Here is a 19,656-nt window from a genome sequence, read left to right as displayed (position 1 = left end):
TCATCAGAGGATCAGAGGACAAGAGGTTCAGCAACTTTAAATTCTGTAGTGTTATCATTTCAGATGACCTGTTCTGGGCCCAACACATAAGTGCAATTACAAAGAAAGCATGGCAACAACTCTATTTCCTTAGGAGTTTGCGAAGATTCAGTATGACATCTAAAACTTGACAAACTATAGATAAGTAGTTGAGAGCATACTGCCTATCTGTATCACAGCCTGGTATGGAAACACCAATGCCCTTGAACGAAAGATCCTACAAAAACTAATTAATATTAGTCCATCTCAGGTAAAGCCCTCCCCATCACTGAGCACATCTACATGAGAGTTGCTACAGGAAAGCAGAATCCATCATCAGAGTATCCACCATCCAAGACATGCTCTCTTCTCACTGTTGCCATCAGGAATGTGGTACAGGATCCTCAGAACTCGCACCACCAGGTTCGGGAACAGTCATTACCCCTCAACCATCAGGTTCTTGAACCAAAAGGGATAACTTCACTTGCCCCATCACTGAAATATTCCCACAACTTATAGACTCAGTTTCAAGGACTCTTCATCTCAAGCTCTTGATAGTTGTTATTGATTTTTTTTTGTATTTGTAGCTTGTTGTCTTTTGCACATTAGTTGAATATCCATATTGGTATGGTCTTTCAATGATTTTATTATATTATTATTCTATTATGAATTTATTAAGTATGCCTGCAAGAAAATTAATCTTAGGATTGTATATAATAACGTTGATAATAAATTTTCTTTGAATTTTTGAGTTTATTTCTATGCATGATGTTTTAAGGTAAGATGTGACTCATACCCTGGGAATCAATAGCGATGTGATCACTAAGATCACACTTTTTCCCCCCATTCTGATGTCTGGCCTGAACAACAACTGAACCTCTTGACCAGGATTTTATGCTTTGAGTTACTGCCACAGAATTGGCTGATTAAATAATTGCATTAATGAGCAGATGTCAGACATCCCACCTCTCCTGGAAGCTCCGGGAGTCTCCCGCATATTAATAGTGGCTCCCTGATGCGCGCAAATTATATACAATATCATGGAAATCAATTTTTTTTGAGAGCGAGCGAGCGAGAGAGAAAGCAAAAGAGAAAGTGCGAGAACGACGAGAGAGAGCGCGCGCGAGAGAAAGCGAGAGTGAGAAAGCGAGAGTGCGCGAGCGAGTGAGAGAGAAAGCGAGAGCACGCAAGCGAGAGAGAGAGAGCGAGAACGCGCACGCCATGGGAGAGGGTTCCAAAAAAAGAAAATATAAAACGTACGTCACCCCAGACTACCCTAAAGTGTACCCCTGTCTAATAGGGGTCAAAAATAATGACAATGTTGCTCGCTGCGCTGTTTGCAACAGTGACTTTTCTATTGCCCATGGTGGGTTAAAATGTAAAAGACATGTTGAGGTGAGTTTAACAGGTGCCATTCATTCATTAGCATAGCTAACGTTATTTAAACTAGCTGGCTAGCTGCTAAGGAGCTATTCTATTGCAAACATCCCACCTCTCCCGGAAGTTCCGGGAGTCTCCCGCAAATTGATGGTGCAAATGAGTTTTTGTAGGGTGGGATATCTGAGGTGGGATATCTGAGATGCACAGGCAGTCTCTTAGTGTATATCATTCCTTTTGCTCACAAGATTTAAAAGACACGAAACTTTCTTTTGCATACATTCCATATCTAGGAAAAAGTTTACACACAGGTTTGAGCTGCAAATTGATAAAGGTTCTGATATATGGCCTTTCCACATACAGCTCTTGAGGTAGCTACAAGAAGTTTCAACACTGCAATAAGCTGCAGCACCTAGACCTGGACCTCAGAATATGACAATCGGCAACAATAGGTTATGTAGTGATCCTTCCACTGCAAGTGTAACATGCTTTGGACAGACCAAAATATTTCTTTCACAGAGATAATATTCCAGCAGCAGGCGCTGCTTGTCTTAACACGTGCTCCAGGGAACAGCCCATAATTACAAAGTCCTGTGTTACACAAATGTGTGGGATAAACCTTGATTATGAAAACCGCATTTCTTACAAGACCTGGGGAAGTGAGCAGAAAGACCAGAAAGAAACAACAAATGCTATTATGGACAAGTTTTAACCATATCCTAAATTGTAAATGGTGTCCTCTCATAGTTGTACCCTCATATTTGTCAAAAGTGGTTGACATAACATGTCAAAAATGCAGGCATTAGATAAATATGAAATCTAATCTTTGTTCATTCGCTTTAGGTAAACTTGCCAATCTCAGAAATCATATTGGGTATCAGAATTAACGAGAAAAAGTTACAAAGGTCCTTCTCTGACTAAAAATAAGCATAAGGAACTGAATAAAAAAAGGCTCAGGTTGTGGCAAGATGGTGAACAGGTGTCAAGGGCAATGAATACTATCCAGGTTCACATGCTGCTATTTGATACAAGGTCCAGGCTGGCTGTTAACCACCACAAAACCAAAACTAGCACAAGCAATCAAAATGGGGAAGGGTAGGTGGGCTTGTAAATTCTACTTTCTCTTCAGGGGCAACATATTGAAATTGTTAAGTTTAATGCAATACTTACCATCCAAAGCAGAACACTGCAAGATAAAGTCCCAGAAGGGTGGCAACAGCATGCCTGACAAAGCTGCTTGTTTTACTTGGATGAAGATAAAGTCGAAACCACACACTTGCTAGCAGAGCAAACAACTGACATACTACAAAATTCACCTAGAAAGAGAAAACGTAGATTGTATAATGCTATGCATATTAAAATCAGAATTAAAAGTGGAATTAAAGATAACTTTAAGTATGCTGTTATTAATTGTACTTGCAACCAATTCCACTGACTTAAATGAAAGTTCCCAAAACAATGACTATTAGATATCTTGAGGAAGCTAAAGGATATCAGATTTATTATTTTTTTCTTGCCTTTATTTAATGTGTAGTAATGAAAAATACTTTAGCAATAATTTGACACAAATGTGCAAACATGTTTTTGAAAGCTAAAAGGGTCCCCACAAAGAATTTTTAAAAATTAATGGAAGGGAGGAAAAAAGAAAAAAATTGGCACCAACAGCATTCCAGGAAGTCTAATTTTACAGTGAACTTTTAAGGCCTTTAGAGTGATTCTCCACAGGAACCTGAAGCAATTTACAAACACAATAGCAAGTCTCCTGACTAGATTCACCTATATCACATTTTGATTAAATTCTCAAATCAACATTTCTATTTACCCTCAGAATGATTAATTTGGATATCATCTATTGTCATCTAGATAGTGGACATTTTCTTGAGCATTAGTTATCACGCAGAGTGCTGGGAGGTATGGAAGCTGGGGGTGGGGGAGAAATCAAGCAACAAACATAACTCACACTGGTACAGCTCATGTTACTAAACAATTACCTTAGTTCCATATCATATCCAGGTAATCTACTGCCTGAACTAAATCCAAAATACAAAATGATAAAAAGGTTTCAATGCTCAATTTTGCCAGTCCCACAACAAAGAATGCACTGATCCTAAAGTTTTTTCTCCCCTCACTTCAATGATTACTAAAAACAGAATACAAACATTTAGAATCTGAGGGAAAACCCAAGATTCCTTGCTCTTTATAAACCTTTTGCCTAGTTCCTAGATGTCCTGGTGCACAAAATACATCTTGTAGTGCTGAGCTGAACTGAATGAATAATTCAGATTGATCTCCTCGCAGTGTGTAATAAAATTCTTCTGTCTGTGACTGTAGTAGTTTTGCTGTGATTTGGCTCTATATCTATACAGTGGAGAAGTGACTTTGGAACCGATAATTGGAAAGTTTAACAGTAGAGTGTTTCCAATAGTGATTATACACATTAATCTGATAGTATATCTGACTGTACATTGTATCTGACTGTCCACACATGCATACAAAACAATTATGTATACAATCTTAATGTTTGGGCAATATCCTCCCACATTTCCCTTCCTTATTGCTTGTACATAGCGGTGGAGATGCAACATAAAGATATTTATTCCCTCAACACACATCAAAGTTGCTGGTGAACGCAGCAGGCCAGGCAGCATCTCTAGGAAGAGGTACAGTCGACGTTTCAGGCCGAGACCCTTCGTCAGGACTAACTGAGGGAAGAAGAGTTAGTAAGAGATTTGAAAGTGGGAGGGGGAGGGGGGAGATCCAAAATCCTGTTGTTTGATATTTATTCCCTAATGTTGTGAGATGGACCGAAGAAATAAAATTTTACATTCTAAATCTAAATTTATATCTCCTGCTTCAAGAAGTATCCTGCAGCCAATTCAACATCTACCTTAAAAAGAACTTATCTGCTCTATATTCACGTGAGAATGGCAACAGTCTACACCTCCAGGATGTGTAATTTCTTATGCAAAGAAAAATTGAATCTGTTGGTGCCCCCAAATCCCATGTCCCACACTCACCCAATATTTTACCTGCAACTGGGCAAAACTTCTTCTGTACAAACTAATCCTTCCACTCATGATTGTAGACTCTGCCAGAAGATCAGCTATCATCTCCCCTCTCCAAAACACCCATCCACGTATGAACAAAGCCTTTTCTACCCAAGATCTTATTGTAGATGACTGCATGAACATAACCTTGACACAAATCCGGCTGGTGGTCAATATCTTGCCCTAAAATGGAATCTCTCTGATCATATTTTCCACTGGTAGTTCCACCATAGGGACAATGTGATCCTAATCAACAATTCACAGGTTATTCTATCGTTCTATTGCTTTGCTAATCTGACCTCCTTCAAACATCTTTCAACAAAATTTGAGCATCCATCCTGGTCTTTCCACTAATGCACCATCACCGCTTTTCAGGCTTGGCCTCTACACTGGACAACTAACTGTCATTGTCGATTTAGACTTCAATTTCTCTTGCCAGCTCTAAATTCAGCAACACACAACTGCCCCTAATCTATCCCTCCAAATAAAATGTCTCGAGTCATTTTAATTGGCTTCGTCACCTGACAATGTACAGGCAATCCCCAGTTTATGACGAGTTCTGTCCTGAGAACTGTTCTCAAGTTGGAAATGAACAAAAAGTGCTTGCGGGAGGATCAGAGAAACGGCTGTGATAGGAGAGCGGTGACCCAGCGTCACTGACTCACTGAGCTCAGGCTGCTCAGTGCTCCCAGTTCTACTTGGCTCAGGTTAGGGAGAAAGTGAAGGCATGTGTTAGTACCCTACTCCCACCCAGCAGATGTCTGTAGCTCTGCAGCAGCTGGCAAATCCCTCTGGTTTCCTTAATGATCATTCATAAGTACCGGGCTGGCTACATGTCAGGCGTTTGTAATCCAGGGAGGACCAGTAATCTGTTTAAATCTCTAATCACTTTCTTCTAATGATCTCCAGTTAAAGTCTCTTTCACCTCCATGTCCTGCGTCCTTCTTTTTCCACCCAGCATGAATCCTCTGGAAAAACAAAAAAAACTTAAAATGGGCACTCTCAGGACTCCCAAATGTCCTCTCCAGCCTGCACACCTGTCCTAGTTTCAGCTTCCAAGTAATGTTACCACAGATGTTACCTTCCCATCCCGCTTTTGAGAGGAACCATTTCTACTGAGATGCTCCGGTTCACTGTTCCAATTCCACCAGTGCCTCCACTGCTTCTGATTGCAGCTTCCAGTAGAACTGCAGATGCAGCAAAAGCTCCTCCATTCATAACAATGTGACTTTTACCACTTCTGTAAACCCCCCCGCCCCATAGCTTAAGGCCTCTACCAAATTGCACATTTCCACTTTTATTTTCTCCATGACTTCCCGATCCTGCATCCCACCAATGGGTATTTTTCACAGCACAGATACTGTCTGTAATTTAGTATTCAACATCTGAAATAGGAACGTTGCCAGGTCTGGAAGTTTGGTCAGAATGTGAAAGGAAGTTGTGGAAACAAATTCATGGGTACACTTAAGAATTGGATAGGAATATAAAGTGTTTCTCCTCAATCCAGAGGGTCACCTCATCAAAGCACATGAGGTGGCTGTGGACCAACATGTCAGAACAGGAATGGGAATTGGGAACTAAAATGTCATCAGGAAGTTCCACTTTTGGCAAATGGAGCAGAGGTGCTTGACGAAGCAGTTCTCCAATTTACAACTGGTCTCACCAATGTAGAGGGGGCCTCATCGGCAGCAGCAGATACAAAAGACAACCCCAGCAGATTCGCAGGTGAAATGTTGCCTCACCTGGCAGGACTGTTTTGGGCCCTGAATGGAGGTGATAGAGGAGGTGAATGGAGGTGACAGAGGAGGAGAATGGAGGGGGGGATGAATGCCGACAAGCACTGTGGCTGCTTGCACGGATAGGTGCCAGGGAGGAGATTAGCGAGGAGGAATGAATGGACAAGTGAATCACAGAGACAGCAATCCCTGCGGAAAACAGGAAGTGTGGGGAGGGTGGAGGCAAAGGTGTGTTTAGTGGTAGGATCCCTTTGGCAACAGTGGAAATTGTAGAAAATAGTGGCTCATGAGGTGGCAGGTAAGGCCAACAGGAACTCTATCATTATTAAGGCAGCAGGAAGATAGGGTGATCTCGGTTGTCTAGAAAATGGAGAAATGCAGGTGGAATCACTATCAATGCTGGAGGAAGGGAAACCTTGTTCTTTGAAGAGGGAAGAACTCTCTAATGTTCTGGAAAGGAAACCTTTACTGGGAACAGATGCAGTTGAGATAAAGGAACTGAGAAAAGAGAATAGCATTTTTATAGGAGAGAGGGTGGGAAAGGGTAGACAATATAGCCCTGGGAATTGGTAAAAGATGTCAGTAGATGGTTTGTGTCCAGAGATAGAGACAGAGAGATCAAGAAGGGGGTGGGAGGTGTCAGAAATAGACCAAGTGAATTTTAAGGGCAGGTTGAAGTTGGAGACTAAGTTGATGAAATTGGCAAGCTCAGCATGAGTGCATGAAGCCACACCAATGCAGTCATCAATGTTACAGAGGAAGAGTTGGGGAGCATGACTGGTGAATGCATTGTTCTATGTACCCAACAGAAAGACAGTCGTAGCTGGGGCCACATGTGGGTGCCCATGACTACACCGAGTATGGAAAAATTGGAAGGAGCCAAAGGAGAAATTGTTGAGAGAAAATATGTACAGCCTGCTTTCAGGCCAACTGTTGAAAGTTTGAATCCTAATCAACCTGTGTATGAACACACATTAAATTTGACACAGGGCAAAAGATATTCTGACTATTTTATAGTAACAAACTTCACAACCTTGCATTAATTATACTTTGGCATCATCATCATCCCTTACCCTTATATTAGGAATGCAAGTTTATTTCCAGCTAGCAGTTATACAAGACACAAGCTCATAGAAATACAGCAACATTCTTCTACCTTGTTAGGAGGCAAGATGAAAAATCTTCCAGCAACAACCTCCTTAAACATTAATCAATGTTTATTTCACATGAAATATGAAAAGCTGCTGCCTTTTGGCTCCAGTAATCAGAGCCCAATTTTAACCTCCATACCATCTGTGACCACATAGGGTTCTTCCAAGGCCTCCAATTTCTGCCCACATCTCAAGAATGTGTAAATTGCAAGTTAATTGGTCACTGTGTGTAATTAAGTGATAAAATCTGAGGGGCATTGATGGAAATATGGAACAAATAAAGTGCAATTAGTGCAGGAGTGCAAATGGGTGTTTGATAATTATAATTGATGTGAATCCATTGGGCCACAGGACCTGTTTCTATGTTGTATGATTCTTATGTATACGAGTGAATGCAGTTTTCCAGTTAAGCACTAGCCACTTTAGCTTACAGCAAAATCATGCAAATTTACTTCTATTGGAGGCTAAATTCATCATTTGCCTAAAAATATTCTCTATGGCTATCCATGTGCCTATCTAACAGCCTCTGAATTGTCCCTATTGAATCAATTTCTAATACCATCCCAGTAGTACATTCCAATCACCTACAACTCTGAAAAACCTACCCTAAACTTTCATCCACTCACCTATATAGCATATAGTAGCCTAAACTCTGGTGCAGCAAAAAGTTTAGACTCTACATAATCCTAGGTGGTGCATTTGAAGTGAAGACAAACATCCTGGACACATACATAGTCAGATCCCAAGAAGCCCATTTCTACCATTATAACTGTCCAATTCTATACCTGCCTCAGCTCAATTTCTATTAAAACTCCATGTCTTTGTCCCCTCCAGACTTGACTGTCCTGTGCCTTTTCTGGTGAGCCTACATCCTATGCCCTGCAAACGTCTGAGAACACCAAAATCTAGCCTACTCCAAGTCAGCCCAGAGATCCGTGCCTTCTTCCAGGCTTCATGAGTGTGCAAATTTTAATTGATTTCATACTGCCAATCTAGCCGCTCTAGTTAACAAGGTGCTCCAAAAGCTTCTGCCTCCCCTTCTTCATTTAGGCCAAGCTTAGTCATATGCCCTAACATCTTTGTTTGCTTTGTCAAATTTAATTTCACAATATCCACCTGAAGGTGCCTTGGGGCATTATTACAATAGCACAGCATTACATTAAAAATGTGTTGCTGTTCATCCAGATTCTTTCATTCCTTATTTTTTTCTCTTCTTACCCCCGTACCCAAAGCAATATTTATACAGAAAGACCTCGAAATGAACTCGTCAACTGGATTTTGCAGATAATACCTTGCATGTCAGAAGGTCATATAAACAAGAAAATATAATAAAAATTTACAAAAATACAAAAGCTAAAAGTCTGAAATAAAATGCTGGAGACTCTCAGCAGGTCAAGCACAGTTGATGTTTCAAGTCCAACTCAATGCCAGGGCTGCGTCAGAGTACAAGTTGGTTGTAAGTATTGTACAAGAACATATTGGCTGTTATCCATTACAAATTCCACATTAAATTGTTCAAGAAGCAAACACACATGCACACACACACACACCCCTCACAGCAATCCAAAGTTCAAATGATGGCAGTGTTCTTGTATAGTTCGTTGGGTTAGTTTTATTTCTTCTCTCTCTGCTAATGGCAAAGGAGAAACAACTTACCAGTGAAATTGGAATGGTATCAAATCATCAGAATTTACTTGTCGCTGACATAAATTGCAATTTTTTTTATTTCATGGTTGCAGCATGACTACAAGTTCCAATAGTGAGGCTCCTGCACCTTCTCCCTCGTGGTACTAATAAGAGAAGAAGTTCCTTGACGGTAAGGGTCCTTAATTACGGATGTCGCCTTCCTGAGGCACCACCTTTGTAAGGTGTCCTCAGTCATGGAAAGGCTTGTACCCGTGATGGAACTGATGAGTCTACGGCCCTCTGAAACCCCTTACGATCCTGTGCATTGCCACATCCATACCTGACCTTGATGTAAACTCCTAATGAAGTATAGCCACTGGCATAACTTCACCATGATTGTATCGATATGTTGGGCCTAGGATGGATCCTCTGAGATGCTGATGCCCAGGAACTTGAAACTGCTCATTCTTTCCACCGCTGACCCCTCAGTAAGGATTGGCGTGTGTTCTCCCAACTTCCCTTTCCTGAAATTCACCATCAATCTCTTGGTCTTGCAGATACTGAGTGGAAAGCTATTGTTACAACACCATTTGATCCGCAATCTATTTCGCTCTAGTACCCCTCCTCGTCACCAGCTGAGATTCTGCAAGTGGTGTCATCAGCAAATTCATAAATGGTGTTTGATCAGTGCCTACTAAACACAGTCATGAGTGTAGAGAGAGTAGAGCAGAGGGGTGAGCACATGTCCTTGAAGTGTGCCTGTGTTGACTGTCAGCAAGGAGGAATTTGTTGGGCATCAGAACTTTTTCTTCACTTTAAACAAAGACTTGCTTAACACTGCAGGATTTTAATAAGGTTATTTGCATTCTGAATCCCTGTCACCCAGGAAATATGCAAGCAAACTCACAGATACATTTTACATGCTGCACTGTTGGACATTTAGTTCTTTATTTAGCACAAGTACAGTCTAAATAAATAAAGGGATACATAAAGCTATCATCTTCAATCCTCACTTCAAATTGATGGGCAAGTTTGCAATGGCAAGCATATGCAGCAGCAGATGAATGCTGTCAATGCAATGCACTACCAGGTTTTCACATTGAGAGCAAGAGTGTGCAGAACTTAAATAGTAAAACATAACCTTTGGATTTTTTGTTCCTTTAATCAATAATCTGTCAACCATTTCAGCCCATCTGAAAATCAGAAACATCATCCCCAATTCTCCTTCAACAGACACTACCCATCGTTCTGAGTGTTCTAGTCTTTAACTTCTTTTAACATCTTATTCCCAAGTCTTGAAGATCTTTGATTTTTACTTTGTCCTTTTACCAAATAAAATGTATAAATTACTATTCCAACTACTAGATTCTAGCATCAAGATTGCAAAATTGTAAGATTTGGCTACTGAGGTTTTCTAGTTTGTGGGTTCAGCCCAGTTCATCATGGGTAAAACCCTCCAAACTATTGAGCTCACGTACAGGAAACATTGCTGTAGAAAAGCAGCATCCATCAAGGATCCTCACAACCCAGGCCACGCTCTTTTCTCGCTGCTGCCATCAGGTAGAAGTTAAAGGCGCCTCAGGAACTCCACCACCAGGTTCAAGAATACTCCTCAACCATCAGGCTCTTGAACAAAAGGGGATAACTATATTCATTTAAGGACTCTTTTATCTCATCATTTCATGCTTATTATTTATTGCTATTAATTTATATCTACGTTTGCACAATTTGTTTACAGTCCTAATGTTTACAGTTTACAGATCCTGCTTACAGTTACTGTTCTGCAGATTTACTAAGTATGCCATAGAAAAAGAATCTCAGGGTTGTACCTGGTACGTTTGTACTCTGAGAGTAAATCTTACTTTAAACTTTATAACCATATAACAATTACAGCACAGAAACAGGCCATCTCGGCCCTTCTAGTCCGTGCCGAACTCTTACTCTCACCTAGTCCCAACGACCTGCACTCAGCCCATAATCCTCCATTCCTTTCCTGTCCATATATCTATCCAATTTAACCTTAAATGACAACATTGAACCTGCCTCAACCACTTCTGCTGGAAGCTCGTTCCACGCAGCTACCACTCTCTGAGTAAAGAAGTTCCCCCTCATATCACCCCTAAACTTTTGCCCTTTAACTCTGAACTCATGTCCCCTTGTTTTAATCTCCCCCGACTCACAATGGAAAAAGCCTATCCACGTCAACTTTATCTATTCCCCTAATAATTTTAAACACCTCTATCAAGTCCCCCCTCAACCTTCTACGCTCCAAAGAATAAAGACCTAACTTGTTCAACCTTTCTCCATAACTTAGGAGATGAAACCCAGGCAACATTTTAGTAAACCTCCTCTGTACTCTCTGAATTTTGTTGACATATTTCCTATAATTCGGTGATCAGAACTGTACACAATATTCCAAATTTGGCCTTACAATGCCTTATACCATTTCAACATTACACCCCAACTCCTATACTCAATACTCTGATTTATAAAGGCCAGCATACCAAAAGCTTTCTTTATCACCCTATCCACATGAGATTCCACCTTCAGGGAAATATGCACCATTATTCCTAGATCCCTCTGTTCTACTGCATTCTTTAATGCCCTACCATTTACCATGTATGTCCTATTTTGATTAGTCCTACCAAAATGTAGCACCTCACATTTATCAGCATTAAACTCCATCTGCCATCTTTCAGCCCACTCTTTTAACTGGCCTAAATCTCTCCGCAAGCTTTGAAAACCTATTTCATTATCCACAACTCCACCTATCTTACAAACCCCACTTCCAGAAAAGTTGGGATATTTTCCAAAATGCAATAAAAACAAAAATCTGTGATATGTTAATTCATGTGAACCTTTATTTAACTGACAAAAGTACAAAGAAAAGATTTTCAATAGTTTTACTGACCAACTTAATTGTATTTTGTAAACGTACACAAACTTAGAATTTGATGGCTACAACACACTCAACAAAAGTTGGGACAGAGGGATGTTTACCATTGTGTTACATCACCTTTTCTTTTAATAGCACTGTTTAATTGTTTTGGAACTGAGGATACTAATTGTAGTAGATTTGCAATTGGAAAATTTTGTCCATTCTTGCTTGATATAAGACTTCCGCTGCACAACAGTCTGTGGTCTCTGTTGTCTGATTCTCCTCTTCATGATGCGCCATACATTTTCAATAGGAGATAGATCTGGACTGGCAGCAGGACAGTCAAGCACACGCACTCTGTGTCTACAAAGCCACGCTGTTGTAGCCCGTGCAGAATGTGGTCTGGCATTGTCCTGCTGAAATAAGCATGGATGTCCCAGGAAGAGACGTCACCTTGATGGCAACATATGTCTCTCTAAAATCCTAATATACGCCTCAGAGTCAATGGTACCTTCACATACATGCAACTCACCCATGCCGTGGACACTGATGCACCCCCATACCATCACAGATGCTGGCTTTTGCACCTTTCGCTGATAACAATCTGGATGGTCGTTTTCATCTTTGGCACGGAGAACTCGACGCCCGTTTTTTCCGAAAACTAGCTGAAATGTGGACTGATCTGACCACAGCACAAGGTTCCACAGTCTTTCGGTCTATCTGAGATGAGCTCGGGCCCAGAGAACTCACCAGCATTTCTGCATAGAGTTGATGTATGACTTCCTCCTTGCGTAACACAGTTTCAAGTTGTATTTCTGGATACAGCGACAGACTGTTTTGAGTGACAATGGTTTTCCGAAGTACTCCCGAGCCCAGGTGGCTATAATTGTCACTGTACCATGACGGTTTCTTAGGCAGTGCCGCGTGAGGGCTCGAAGATCACGTGCATTCAATGGTGGTTTCCGACCTTGCCCTTTACGCACTGAGATGTCTCTGAATTCTCTGAATCTTTTCACAATATTATGTGCTGTAGATGTTGAAAGACCTGAATTCTCTGCAACCTTGTGTTGAGGAATGTTCCTTTTGAACTGACTAACAATTCTCTCACGAATTTTAGCACAAAGGGGTGAGCCACGACCCATCCTCGCTTGTAAAGACTGCGCCTTTGATGGACACTACTTTTATACCCAGTCATGATACCTCACCTGCTACCAATTAGCCTGCTTAATGTGGAGTCTTCCAAACCGGTGTTACTTGAATATTCTGTGCACTTTTCAATCTTATTTTAACTCTATCCCAACTTTTGTTGAGTGTGTTGCAGCCATCAAATTCTAAATTTGTGTATATTTACAAAATACAATTAAGTTGGTGAAAATATTTTATTTGTACTTTTGTCAGTTAAATAAAAGTTCACATGAATTAACATATCACAGATTTTTGTTTTTATTGCATTTTGGAAAATATCCCAACTTTTCTGGAAATGGGGTTTGTAGATCATCTGCATACTTACTAATCCAATTTACCACCCCATCATCCATATCATTAATATATATGACAAACAACACTGGACCCAGTACAGATCCCTGAGGCACACCAATAGTCACCGGCCTCCAATCTGACAAACAGTTATCCATCATTACTCTCTGGCGTCTCCCATCCAGCCACTGCTGAATCCATTTTACTACTTCAATATTAATACCTAACGTGTGGAACCTTGTCAAAGGCCTTACTGGAGTCCATATAGACAACATCCACCGCTTTACTCTCATCAACTTTCCTAGTAACCTCTTCAAAAAATTCAATAAGATTTGTCAAACATGACCTTCCACGCACAAATCCATGTTGACTCTTCCTAATCAGATCCTGTCTATCCAGATAATTATATATACCTTCTCTAAGAATACTTTCCATTAATTTATCCACCACTGACGTCAAACTCACAGGCCGATAATTGCTAGGTTTACTCTTAGAACCCTTTTTAAACAATGGAACAACATGAGCAATACACCAATCCTCCAGCACCATCCCCGTTTCTAATGACATTTGAAATATTTCTGTCAGAGCCCCTGCTATTTCCACACTAACTTCCCTCAAGGTCCTAGGAAATATCCTGTTAGGACCCGGAGACTTATGCACTTTTATATTCCTTAAGAGCGCCAGTACTTCCTCTTCTTTAATCATCATAGTTTCCATAACTACCCTTCTTGTTTCCCTTACCTTACACAATTCAATATCCTTCTCCTTAGTGAATACTGAAGAAAAGAAATTGTTCAAAATCTCCCCCATCTCTTTTGGCTCCGCACATAGCCATCCACTCTGATTCTCTAAGGGACCAAAATTATCCCTCACTATCCTTTTGCTATTAATATAACCATAGAAACCCTTTGGATTTATTTTCACCTTACTTGCCAAAGCAAACTCATATCTTCTTTTAGCTTTTCTAATTTCTTTCTTAAAATTCTTTTTACATTCTTTATATTCCTCGAGCACCTCATTTACTCCAAGCTGCCTATAATTATTGTAGATCTCTCTTTTTCCGAACCAAGTTTCCAATATCCCTTGAAAACCATGGCTCTCTCAAACTTTTAACCTTTCCTTTCAACCTAACAGGAACATAAAGATTCTGTACCCTCAAAATTTCACCTTTAAATGACCTCCATTTCTCTATTACATCTTTCCTATAAAACAAATTGAGTTTTATGAGTTTAATGTATAACAAATAAGAGTTTAATGTATCCTCCCTTAAATGATAAATTCTAGTTCACTTAACATTTTAAATTAACATTTGAATACAGGAAGTTCAGATGCAAAAATTACTCTGACTTTCTGAATTCAGTAATTTCAAATCACCACTATTTCTCACATCACAAGTTTTTTTTGTCTATTCTTGTGTTTTCAGGTCTTACTTGTTTTTTCCTTTGTCTTACAGGATTTGGCCGAGGCTAAAAAACCAGCCGCGCCAGGTTCTTAATCAAAGGCTACAATACATTAAAAATGTACCAATGATTATAACTTTGAATTGCCTTGAATATTGCTAAGTCCTCAGATTCGAAACTAGTTAGTCTGGTTCTTCAGTTCCAGCCAAGTTGTAATTCCTGACTCTGGTTTCATGATTCTTAATAGAAGTAATATTTCTTCAAAGGCTCATTTATTATCAATGTATACAACTCTGAAATTCGTCTTCTCCAGATAGCCACAAAATCAATAAAGAAAAGAACAGCAGCACGATCATCAATCCTCAAATCTCCCCTCCCTGCATGCATAAAAAAAAGATTGGGTGAAAAATACCATATAAAAAAAGTTCTAAGACTAAAATAAAAGAAGTCCATATTCCAAGTCCATATCCAAAACACAGAAAGTCTGGGTAACATTCTTTGGGCACAACGGCAGCCTCTCCCTTCTCTGGTAGCAGAGTGATTCCACCAGTGTTCACCTTCATCATTTGCCTCCATGTTTCAATCTCCCTTGTCACGTTAATCAGCAAACAAAGGAAGTTTTAATCAGTGAAATGGTGTCAAACATTAGCTCAACTCCTGTCCCGCAGTCTTCTTGCTACGAGGTTTGCACACGCTGCCTCTGTCTCCTGAAATCCTCTCAGAAACTACAGAGCACTGAAACACCCAAATGATCTTCGAACTGCAAATCACAGGTTCCAACATTTCCAAACTCACATTCAAGATGAAAAACAAATGTAAAAGACATAAAATAAGTGAAATATATGGTTTCATGGTCTATGCAGAAGATGTCGACCATAGGAGCTTTGTACACCGGTGCCATCTTGACCAAAAGATGCTGATTGTTGTTCATTTGGGGCATTCCAATGTTTCCCATAACCAAACTAACTCCGCAGCACCCCATAAAGATCTCACAGTATTTCCTCCTACTCACCCTACTCCTCCTACCCAGAGCAAAACATGATGTCATTAAAGATCCCAGAAATATTGACTACAGATTTCCAAGTAGATATGACCTATAATTAGCTTTATCCCAAACAAGAAAACTAAAGCTGTACTTTTATTTTAACGACTTCTCAACTTATCTGTGAAGTAAAAGCATCTTAATAAGTTTCCAACCTCATCCTTCAGTACTCCTGCCCCTCTACTCTCCTCCTCCTGGACTCAGACTCAATTCACTCACAAACAGTCTACAGCTTTCTCTGTTCCTCCTTTAACATTTCCTGAATCAAATCATCAATGCACTTCTAACACCAAATACCACATCCCATCTGAAAGCAAAATGCTCCATATGCTGAAAATATGAAATAGTGCCCAACTCTATACTTCGGCTTCTTATCACGACACACAATGTCCAGAGAACTTTTCATTATCATCTCTCTCCACGTCCTGCAAATGTCCATTCAAAATGAGACACAACATTCCATTCTGCAAATATATGAAGTTTTACCAAGGGAAAAGGGAAACTTATTCAAGTTATCATTCTAAATAAATAATTTGAATTACCTCCAAGAGTAATGAAATCAAAATACTACAGTTACAGGCTCTGAACTAAAACAGGTACATGTTCAAAAACACAGTGGGGTCATACCCAAACAGCAGATTAGTTACAGCATTTTATTTTATACTTTATTGTTGCCAAGCAATTGATATTAAAACGTACAATCATCACAGTGATATTTGATTCTGCGCTCCACACTCCCTGGATTACAAATACTAAATATTAAAAATATTAAAAATTGGTGAATATTTAAAAAATTAACTTATAAATCATAAATAGAAAATAGAAAAATGGAAAGTAAGGTAGTGCAAAAAAACTGAGAGGCAGGTCCAGATACTTGGAGGGTACGGCCCAGATCTGGGTCAGGATCCATTCAGCAGTCTTATCACAGTTGGAAAGAAGCTGTTCCCAAATCTGGCCATACAAGTGTTCAAGCTCCTGAGCCTTCTCCCGGAGGGAAGTGGGACGAAGTGTGTTGGCTGGGTGGGTTATGTCCTTGATTATCCTGGCAGCACTGCTCTGACAGCGTGCGGTGTAAAGTGAGTCCAAGGACGGAAGATTGGTTCGTGTGATGTGCTGCGCCATGTCACGATCTTCTGCAGCATCTTTCGGTCTTGGACAGGACAACTTCCACACCAGGTTGTGACGCACCCTAGAAGAATGCTTTCTACGGTGCATCTATAAAAATTAGCGAGGGTTTTAGGGGACAGGCCAAATTTCTTTAGTTTTCTCAGGAAGTAAAGGCGCTGGTGGGCCTTCTTGGCAGTGAACTCTGCTTGGTTGGACCAAGTCAGGTCATTTGTGATATTGACCCCAAGGAACTTAAAGCTTTTGACCTGTTCCACTTGCACACCACCGATGTAAATTGGGTCGTGCGGTCCGCTACTCCTTCTGAAGTCAACAACCAATTCCTTCGTCTTGCTGACGTTGAGGGATAGGTTATTTAATTTCACTGGTAGCTTTATAATGACGATGATGCCATGCAATAGACAATATAGAACTAAAGCTCCTGATGATTACTTTGTCAAATGATATCTGTAATTTTAATGCACGTTGCTATCATTATTAATCAAGAGTACACAATTTCCGTATTACTTCCCTTTTACACAACCCTGTAATTAGTTAATAAAATTTTGTTAAACATTGCTAAGCTTCCATAGCATTCTCACAAACTAAACTGTACCCTATTGTAGGTGCTAGAAATCTTAAACAGAAGATAAATGCAACGCCTTCCCTTTCATCTCCGCCCTTCCTGTTGTCTAGATACTTCCCCCCCCACCCCAGGTAAAGCAGCAACATACCTGTAATTCATAGAACATAAAATAGTACAGCACAGTACAGGCCCTTCGGCCCACAATGTTGTGCCAACCCTCAAACCCTGCCTCCCATATAAGCCCCCACCTTAGATTCCTCCATATACCTGTCTAGTAGTCTCTTAAACTTCACTAGTGTATCTGCCTCCACCACTGTCTCAGGCAGTGCATTCCACGCACCAACCACTCTCTGAGTAAAAAACCTTTCTCTAATATCCCCCTTGAACTTCCCACCCCTTACCTTAAAGCCATGTCCTCTTGTATTGAGCAGTGGTGCCCTGGGGAAGATGCGCTGGCTTTCCACTCTATCTATTCCTCCTAATATCTTGTATACCTCTATCATGTCTCCTCTCATCCTCCTTCTCTCCAAAAAGTAAAGCTCTAGCTCCCTTAATCTCTGATCATAATGCATACTTTCTAAACCAGGCAGCATCCTGGTAAATCTCCTCTGTACCCTTTCCAATGCTTCCACATCCTTCCTATAGTGAGGTGAACAGAACTGGACACAGTACTCCAAGTGTGGCCTAACCAGAGTTTTATAGAGCTGCATCATTACGTCGCGACTCTTAAACTCTATCCCTCGACTTATGAAAGCTAACACCCCATAAGCTTTCTTAACTACCCTATCCACCTGTGAGGCAACTTTCAGGGATCTGTGGACGTGTACCCCGAGATCCCTCTGCTCCTCCACACTACCAAGTATCCTGCCATTTGCTTTGTACTCTGCCTTGGAGTTTGTCCTTCCAAAGCGTACCACCTCACACTTCTCCGGGTTGAACTCCATCTGCCACTTCTCAGCCCACTTCTGCATCCTATCAATGTCTCTCTGCAATCTTTGACAATCCTCTACACTATCTACAACACTACCAACCTTTGTGTCATCTGCAAACTTGCCAACCCACCCTTCTACCCCAACATCCAGGTCGTTAATAAAAATCACGAAAAGTAGAGGTCCCAGAACAGATCCTTGTGGGACACCACTAATCACAATCCTCCAATCTGAATGTGCTCCCTCCACCACCACCCTCTGCCTTCTGCAGGCAAGCCAATTCTGAATCCACCTGGCCAAACTTCCCTGGATCCCATGCCTTCTAACTTTCTGAATAAGCCTACCGTGTGGAACCTTGTCAAATGCCTTACTAAAATCCATATAGATCGCATCCACTGCACTACCCTCATCTATATGCCTGGTCACCTCCTCAAAGAACTCTATCAGGCTTGTTAGACACAATTTGCCCTTCACAAAGCCATGCTGACTGTCCCTGATCAGACCATGATTCTCTAAATGCCTATAAATCCTATCTCTAAGAATCTTTTCCAACAGCTTTCCCAACACAGACGTAAGGCTCACTGGTCTATAATTACCCGGACTATCCCTACTACCTTTTTTGAACAAGGGAACAACATTCGCCTCCCTCCAATCCTCCGGTACCATTCCCGTGGACAACGAGGACGTAAAGATCCTAGCCAGAGGCTCAGCAATCTCTTCTCGCCTCGTGGAGCAGCCTGGGGAATATTCCGTCAGGCCCCGGGGACTTATCTGTCCTAATGTATTTTAACAACTCCAACACCTCCTCTCCCTTAATATCAACATGCTCCAGAACATCAACCTCACTCATATTGTCCTCACCATCATCAAGTTCCCTCTCATTGGTGAATACCGAACAGAAGTATTCATTAGGGACCTCGCTCATTTCCACAGCCTCCAGGCACATCTTCCCACCTTTATCTCTACTCAGTCCTACCTTCACTCCTGTCATCCTTTTTTCTACACATAATTGAAGAATGTCTTGGGGTTTTCCTTTACCCTACTCGCCAAAGCCTTCTCATGCCCCCTTCTTGCTCTTCTCAGCCCCTTCTTAAGCTCCTTTCTTGCTTCCCTATATTCCTCAATAGACCCATCTGATCCTTGCTTCCTAAACCTCATGTATGCTGCCTTCTTCCACCTGACTAGATTTTCCACCTCACTTTTCACCCATGGTTCCTTCACCCTACCATTCTTTATCTTCCTCACCGGGACAAATTTATCCCTAACATCTTGCAAGAGATCTCTAA

General features: G+C 40.8%; 1 protein-coding gene across 3 annotated transcripts in view; it reads right to left on the bottom strand.

Moving 5' to 3' along the window:
• Positions 1 to 19,656, bottom strand: part of LOC140193959 (lysophospholipid acyltransferase 2-like) — a 185,304-nt gene that overhangs the window by 132,368 nt on the left and 33,280 nt on the right. For 2 of the 3 annotated variants that reach the window (XM_072251190.1, XM_072251189.1), the window contains exons 2-3: positions 10,434 to 10,581; positions 2,566 to 2,711 (exon numbers count right to left, since the gene is read on the bottom strand). In XM_072251190.1, the coding sequence (XP_072107291.1) occupies positions 2,566 to 2,711; positions 10,434 to 10,442 (155 nt within the window). In that variant the 5' untranslated portion in view covers positions 10,443 to 10,581. The remainder of the gene's footprint in view (positions 1 to 2,565; positions 2,712 to 10,433; positions 10,582 to 19,656) is intronic. The other variant, XM_072251188.1, reaches the window with a different exon arrangement.

The sequence above is a fragment of the Mobula birostris genome, chromosome 2, assembly GCF_030028105.1.
Source record: "Mobula birostris isolate sMobBir1 chromosome 2, sMobBir1.hap1, whole genome shotgun sequence".
Taxonomy (NCBI): Eukaryota; Metazoa; Chordata; class Chondrichthyes; order Myliobatiformes; family Myliobatidae; genus Mobula; species Mobula birostris.
Note: the sequence above shows the minus strand (reverse complement) of the source record. Positions and strands in the feature narration are given on the sequence as shown.